The sequence below is a fragment of the Oculina patagonica genome, chromosome 6 (genome assembly GCF_052425735.1).
Source record: "Oculina patagonica isolate OP01 chromosome 6, crgOcupat, whole genome shotgun sequence".
In the NCBI taxonomy this organism is placed as follows: Eukaryota; Metazoa; Cnidaria; class Anthozoa; order Scleractinia; family Oculinidae; genus Oculina; species Oculina patagonica.
Genome location: NC_135763.1, coordinates 9,453,494 through 9,461,735, shown reverse-complemented (window position 1 = coordinate 9,461,735; position 8,242 = coordinate 9,453,494). Strand labels below are relative to the sequence as shown.

General features: G+C 37.9%; 1 protein-coding gene across 1 annotated transcript; it reads right to left on the bottom strand.

Annotated features, from left to right (window-relative positions):
- Window positions 1–3,827: 3,827 nt before the first annotated feature.
- On the bottom strand, window positions 3,828–4,973 carry LOC144658821 (neuropeptide FF receptor 2-like). Its single transcript, XM_078519303.1, has one exon. The coding sequence runs from the start codon at window positions 4,969–4,971 to the stop codon at window positions 3,961–3,963; it is 1,011 nt and encodes a 336-aa protein (XP_078375429.1). The 5' UTR covers window positions 4,972–4,973; the 3' UTR covers window positions 3,828–3,960.
- Between the last annotated feature and the right edge of the window lie 3,269 nt (window positions 4,974–8,242).

Below are 8,242 nucleotides of genomic sequence, written 5' to 3'. Positions count from 1 at the left end.
GAGTGCTTGCAGTGTTCTATTCATTGATTGGATAATAAAAATTTTACGAGTGTGTTTCAACAAGGATTTGCCAAAAACTCCAGCTGCTTCCCCGAGCTGGACGCCAGGATCATGTAACCTGCTGTAGTAGAGGCATGGTGTTATGTACTTCTTCTCCATTTCTGTCCTGGGTGTAGGGCAGTTTGTAATTTTAAAAGAAACGCCTCCCTCTAGCTCGTCCATGTTCTCAAATTATTCCTTAACACGTCACGTTTTACGACTCACACGACTCCATAGTGAATACAGTTTCATCCTGCACGGTTCCTTAGCCGCAACCTGTATCAAGACTCCTTGATACCAGTGCAGAGTATTATGGCTATTATTAATTACTACACTATATAATTAGACTTGTATCGTTCTTGATGGCAGGAACGGCTGTACATCATATAAAAGAAATATTTTTAAAACTTTCATCTTCCTTCTAAACGAAGGTTTACAGCTAATTCGAGAAAAATTGTCGGAAAAATGGACAAAAGTGCACGCGACAAGACCGAAATGTGGTCTGGGTATTCACTTGAATTTTGCAAATTGGCCTATAGGAAATGTACATTTTAAGTTTGTATTTTTGCACGTGAAGATTTTGTTTTTTTTCTCAGGAGGCCTTTTCTCTAGCTTTATTTTTTGGGTCGCATGTCTTAGAGTTTTGAAAATACTCTTCTTTACTTCAGCGAGGCTAAAAGTACCTTGTTTCCACATGTCTAAAGAGAAAGAAAACGTGCAAGTTTGCGTTTGTCATGTCGCCATCTTATAAGTATTCAGAACGTGCAGTAGCTCTCTACTTCTACCCATACTAACTTTGGGTCTTGTCGCGTGCACTTTTGTGCTTTTTTCCGACAACCTTTCTCGAATTGGCTGTATAGATATGTATGCACATACCTATGTCGAAACGACTGCAGTCTAAACAAATACCAGGTTATCTTATCTCTTTTTCTGTCCTTTCATACCTCTATAACCTAAGTGTTATCTGAATTTTATTAAAAAAGAGCCTGTTTCAAATTTTAGGCTAAAACAGGTTCTTAAGTAAAGGAAGATCTAACTGGAAAATCTTATCCTAACAGGTTTTTAATCACAAGGTTCTAATACATACATGCAGGGTTTTATTGTAGATATATTTAAACGATGGATTTTTATCAATAAAAATTTTCAGAAAGAGCAAAATAGCAAATGAGTCTCCTTTCCTCTTTCCCGGGTATGGACGGGTAGCCTCAGGCTGCCGTCTCGATTTGCAACTTGATGGACAGATTTCCCGATTCCATACTTGACAATAAAGGGCCACCAGCAACGACAATGCCTTGAAATTTTTCTGTATAATTTTTCTTATAGAATGCGGAATTAACTTTTTGGAAAACAAATTTCATCGGATTGCATCGTAGTGTTTTTTGAACGGCCAGTAGCTCCAGAATTGGATTCTAATTAGTCCAGTCCCTGAACTTTCTCTTCCGCGCGCGTTTTATTGGGGCTTAACCCAGGCGCGCGAAGAGAGAGTCCAGGATAACTTCCATGCGCAGGCGCCAGTTTTCCCCCAAAATTGGGGGAAAAACCATATTTGGCAGCCCTTTTGAAAACGCGCGCGCACAGATGACGCTTCTGATTGGTTCGTTCTAAGCATGCGCATGCAAGTTATCCTGCACTCTCTCTTCGCGCGCCTGGGTTCAACCCCTATAAAGGGCGCGTGGAAGAAAGAGTTCAGGGACTGGACTAGATTCTATTATCCTCATTTGAGTGATATTTTCGTGTTGTAACAACAACAAAGGCGCCCTGGGGGTACCGGTTGACGGTGGGCCTTTAAAAGACATGACAACAATTGTCCTCACTGCTCTGACGGAGTTAGCGCGTCATCCGCAAAAGATAGGCAGCAAACTTAATTTATGGAGATTTGAACTGAAAACATTAACATTTATCAATCAGTGTATATGTAATTCACTAAATTAAGTTTATTTGTTAAATTATAACCCGCAGCGTTATATAATATGACAGTCCTTCCTTGTCTGTTATTATAACGCTGCAGGATAATAACCTAAATTAGGGTAAATCTCGTTGAAGCACTGTAGAATGACAACAGATGACACAAAGCAATATTTAATAAAAATTATTTAGTGAATTACACATAAATTGATTGATTTAAATTTTCAGTTCTTTCTGTTCTGACAACTTTTTTCGGAGTTAGCGCGTCATCCGCAAATGATAGACAACGAGCAGGCGAGCGCGCAGGCTCTCTTGAGTTTGGGCATAGAAAATCCAAACTAAATGTATGGAGATTTGAACTGAAAATTGAAAACAATCAGTGCATGTGTAATTCACTGAATTAAAATTATTTGTTAACCTTGCAGCGTTAAGAAAGTCCTTCCTTGTCTGTTGTCTTCCTTCCTTGTCTCTTGTTATAACGCTGCAGGGTTAATAACCTAACTCGCGTCGAACCACCGTAGAATGGCAAAAGATGACCCAGCAATTGTTTAATAAAATTTCGTCAGTGAATTACAAATACATTGATTGATTTCAATTTTTAGTTCAAATCTGCATAAATTACTTTTGGGTCTGTCTCCGTATGGCAACGCCGCGAGTTACGAGCTGGAGAGTGAATTGAGCCGGCGAGATCCCGCTGGCCTATACTTCGCTGACGGCTGGCTGTGGAGATGCATTGGCGTCGATGTGCAAAAACATCTATCTTTCTTTTCTACGTCAAAAACGTAACCTGTACTCATGGATGCATTCTTTGACTTCTTTAATTTAATTCCTGTGATCTGTGCTGTCATGATAGGAGTTTTGTATGACGGCTTCAGTTGACTACACTACCATTATACTTCAATTGTTCTTTTTCTCATGCCGACTAGGGGCAGAGTTCTGTCAGTTATTATTCTCAATTTCTCAAAATGTTTTATTTATGCTTTGATTTCACATAGCACAACCCGAAGATGGACACTTTCCAACAGGCGTTTGCTACTTTGTGATCTTTCCTTGTTACGGCTCTTTTTACAACGACAGGCGCATCTGACGGTAAAATTAATGCGCACAGTATTGACAGACTGCCTTTATAAGGGACACTGTCACCAATTTCCTTTAAAAAAACTTAGGAGCCTAAAGACAAATGGAAACTACGTATAGTGCTCCAATTTTGTTAAAAATCACCATGCAAGTTTACTGAAGCGATGAACAGGTGATATTTTTGTGATGCTATCAGGAACTTTAGATCTCAACTTAAAAAACTCAGGCTTGTTTTTTTAAGTTTTGTCCTTGTGGACTGACAAAACGCCTAAAACCTATTCTAACTCCCTTCTTCCTTCAACAACAATTTACTTTATATCTCCATCTTGATGTACTTGGTGCATTTCATGGACGAGAAGACCTATTCGCCAATTGTAGTTCTTTTTACCGAAAAGCATTAAAATCCCCGTGACAGTGTCCCCATAAGGCCCTTAAGATTTATTCGACAGGAAGTTCTAAAAGATAACCATTCATACATTACTGTGTTTATGGCCTGATACAGTAAAACCCCGTGTAGACCTAGGAATTTAAGACCTTCTGGCGAATTTGCTTTACCCCAAAATATAAGAACCTGTTTAGCCAAACAAATTCCTACAGGTTCTTATATGTAGGGTTTAACTATTTAATTTGTATATTTTTTTACCAAAAACCATAAAGGTGATGTTACTTGGGTATATACAGTATGTTGTTGGACTTTTGGCAACATGGTGCATTAATAAATATTTATAATGAAGAACAGATCAGATTTTATACTATTTTCTGATAATCAACAACAATGTCTAATCTGTAGAAATTAAGAACCTGATTAAGAACCTACTTAGCCTAAACTGTCAATAAGTACCCCATAATACAAGAACCTGTTTTGCCAAACTCTGAAAAAGTGGGTTCTTACACGCGGGTTTTTACTGATATGACAAAAGCGACACAATGAGACAATTGTTAAGAAGGTTCCTCAAACTGCAACTGCCTTGTATTTATACTGCGGCGATTGCGAATCGTTTCGTTTGATCTGATGGATTCAGGTTCGTTGGTCTCGTCGAAGACGCGATGTCCACAATAAATGTACGCACAAACGTTCATATTTCTGTCGTATGCACTGTAAATGATGGGGTTGATTGCCTCGTTGATAAGTGTTCCGAAAAAGGAAACTTCATGAAGTGTGTGATCGTGGTGTACACTTTCTGTTCCGGACGCAATTCTCCAAATGCTCAAGACAAAAGTCGGGGACCAGCAGACGATAAAAGCCACCACGATCAAGCAGGCTGTTTTCGTCACTCGCCTTTTGCTTCGTTGAAGAGCAATTTGTGCAGTTGGTATCCGTGCCGGCCCTGAATTATGAGGTTGCCTTCGAAGTGTTAGCCGGATCACGTGGTAATAACACCAGCAGATCACACAAAAGGGGAAAAAGAACACCACACCGAACTCAACAGCTTCATAAAGTTTGTCAAGCCATGGCACTGGAATAGCAAGCGGCGTGCACATCTGGTATAAATTGACCTGGACAACTTCAAACATATACAGATACGGAGTGGACACTAAGGCAGGGACCACCCATGACATCGCTATCAGCTGCTTAACGAGCCTTGATTTGAGCTTGGGAAGATGAGGATGTGCTAAACACCGATATCGATCAACTGCAATGAGCGTGTGAGACATAATGGCTGTACCAGATGCCGAGATTTTGACAAAATCGATGATCTTGCAAAGAGCTGTTCCGAACATCCACGTACCGATAAGACGCCGTACGAATTCGAAAGGGCAAAGCAATAAACCAGCAACAAGATCCGATAAGATGAGGTTTAAAATAAACTGGTAAGTCGGACGGTTTTTAAGAAGTACTTTCCACCGCTTAATCAGAACGTACGCGACAATAACATTACCCACGATGGCAAGAAGCGTTCCCACTCCAACGCTAACAACATTAGCGATGCTAGAAGCCGTATCTGTCATAGTTAATCTCTATACAGCGCAACTGAAGTGAGTAGCATTCGCGTAAACGATAAACAAACTGATAAGTAAGCTAACCTTTTAGTCATGCGTGCTCTACACTCATTATGTATAACAGGGTATTATAAATGATATATGTACGTGCGGCATCAATGCCGTAAGCACCTGCTTGGGAAGTTATAAACCAAAGAAAGAAGTGAAAAGCAAAGTGCAAAAAACCAAGAAATTATTTGATTACGTGTTAATTGTCAATATTGTCCCTAAAGAATAAGCAACGTGATTTCAAGATGATGAATGTGCCTTTTAAAAAAAACGAGCTTTCTAGTTTGACAATTAAGAACAGCTTATTGACATCCATGCATCTAAATGTCGACCTTACGGAAAAGTATATAGGTCTAGAAAGCTACGTTAATTGCAAAAGGTAATTTATAGCTACATATGGCACGAAAGGCAAACAGAATAATTTATCTTTAAGTTTAAAGTGTTTTCGCTCAACTTATGTAGACCAATCAAATTTGAGCTGTTTGCTAAGCATTTACTTCTTTACGATATGTTCAAATTAACCTAAAGGAACGTCGGAAACAAGAATCATAGCCTGGGGTTGGGTATATTGAGTGAGTCAGGGAAACAATGTAGTTTACATTTTTATTATGCTTCCGTAAGTAAGTCGGCGAGCTTCTTAAGACAAGAAATAATAATAATAACAATAACAACATGCCGCCAAAAAATATGCTTAGAAAGATTGCCACTTAACGATTAGAGCTATTTAGCATTGGCTGCAAAGGAGCCCTAGAATCATTTACAAATATCAAATACATTAAACTGAGCTACAGAGCGGCTCTGACAATGATACTCTGTTCGCACAGTAAAAAGTAAACGAATAAAGGTGGATAAGGTTAGAAATATATCATAATCTATTGCAAACTGTGTATGTTAGTGAGATTTACTCACAACAACTAGAGGTTCGTGCCTTGTTATAAAACTGTTGAGCTCTTATATTTTAAAAGTCGTGAATTTTAAAAAATGTCATCACCGTGTTCGGCGCGAAATTCGTGTTTGTAATTTGCTTAAAAGAGCCCAAAACAAAGGATTATTGTTTTTCTGCTTTCTGCTCTTTGTGTACATTGTAAATACATTAACACGAAGAGATGGATTAGTCTTTAGGTTTTAAGAGCATTGACGTGTTTTTCGGCTATTCTTTTGCCAGCGGTTTATTTATAAGTTCCTGAAACAAAACTTTTGTATTTTTGTTTTATCATTTAAGAGTAATGCTTTGACAGAATACATTTCCACGGAAATTTAATATGCTTTCATACGTGGCCATGTATATATACAAAATTCAGATGGCTTTGTTTTTTAAAAAAAGAAAAAATCGCACACACACTATCAAGTCCAAGTGCGTTTAGGATGTTGTACCAGAACACTTTAAGATTTTACCTTACGCCATTATCTTCACTAAAGCAGTCATATTAACAAAGGAACTACATAACGAAGATTTTAAAATTGACCTTTTCTAATGGTTTACCATAAACATTATTATATTTACTATAACTATAGGTTTAAAGTCTCCAGCATGTTCTGTCCATAGAAAGGTCGCAGTCTGTAAAATAGCCGCAGCGTTCCTGACACAAATCTATTCCCACCGAGTCAAAATTAGACAAATACAGGTGAATAACATTAGAATTTTATCATAATCCACGTAGAACTGCGTATATTAGAGTCGTTCATCTGCAGTGAGATGAGAGCAGCTGATCTTAAAACCGGCCTTTACAAAAACAAAACGCAAACTTTAGTTTTCGGTCCCCACCAAGTTCTGTACACAGGAAGGCCGTACTCTCTAGAACCCCTTGACACTATTAGATCTATTTCCTTTTTTAATGAAACGAATACAGGTAGATATCTTTAGTTTTTTGTTCCCCATCACGTTCTGTTGGCCATACGAGGGCGGTTATCCTCACATCACGATTTCTTTGATTTCTACAATTTCTTGTCAGTGTTAATGTTTTGTAAAAAAACGTGGTATCGATCTGTTTATTTCGAACATCGATCGAACGTAATGAATTAACAATCACTATATATTGGCACGAAGCGGGCCTTGTGTGGAATCCGCAGGGTAAAAGAAAGGTGGGAAGACCTGCTAAGACCTGGAGAAGATCAACTGAGGAGGAGTTTAAGAAAGCTAACATCAGCTGGAACGCAGCTGAGAAGGCAGCATCAAATAGAGTTCGGTGGCGAAGCATTGTTGACGCCCTTTGTTCCACGAGGAGCCTAAAGTTAATAAGTTAGCCATATATTGGCACCGTGCATCTTCGTTACATAGGAACACGTTTCACTTAGGCTGTATTCTTTAAAACCTCTTATTATTTTAATTCTGCGCTTCCTTTAATTACTGAGAAATAAGTAGATAATAATGTTTTTCTTATATTAAAATGTCTTTTTCAAGTTGTCTTCTTCCCTTTTTTTGCGCACTTTCCAAATTATTTTTAAAGAATCAAGCTGCAACTGGAATTAACATGGAATTTTTTTGGAATTATCAGTTTTTTTGTTACTTTATTATGTATTTAAAGTGTGGATATCTATGCATACTAATAATACCTTTTGAATACTTCAAAAGTAATTACTTATTACAAGAAATGGCATCAAGGAGTAGAATAATAATGAATTTATTACTTAATGCATAATTTTATGCATGGCATACAAAATATAATTCCAAATTAAAAAAAGCTGAAGAATTACAAATTATCTTTCCCTGGAATTTTAAACGACAATGTTTGTTTGTTATTTTTTTTTCAACGTTCGGTCCTTGAAGGGTTAACGTACTATATTTTTATTTATTGTTCTTATCACGGGCTTCGTTAATTGTAAAACTGATTGAGTTACCCTGTAAAAAACTAAAGATTAAAAAATGCTTATCTCTTTGGAGATTTTCTTAAATAGTATTCCTAATTACTTGTTTGAAAACCGGGCCCAAGGCGAAAGATTCACCGTGAAGAAGAGAACTGAGTCGAAGAGGCAGAACGCCATAGAATCCCCAATCGAGTGCGCGAATATGAACACTAATTGCAACTCGATCTCCTCCTTGTTTTTCTGGGCCTATTACGTAGGTAATCGTATCTACTGGAAAATTATCGATTCTCATTGGTTCTCTACGCGCCTATTTTTGTCACTTAGGTGTCCATTTACTGCTGTCCAATTACAACTTTTTTGGCATCATTTGCACGACAATTACATGCATTGAAGCGGATCCTTCTTGCTCATTCTTTCTTCAATGGAC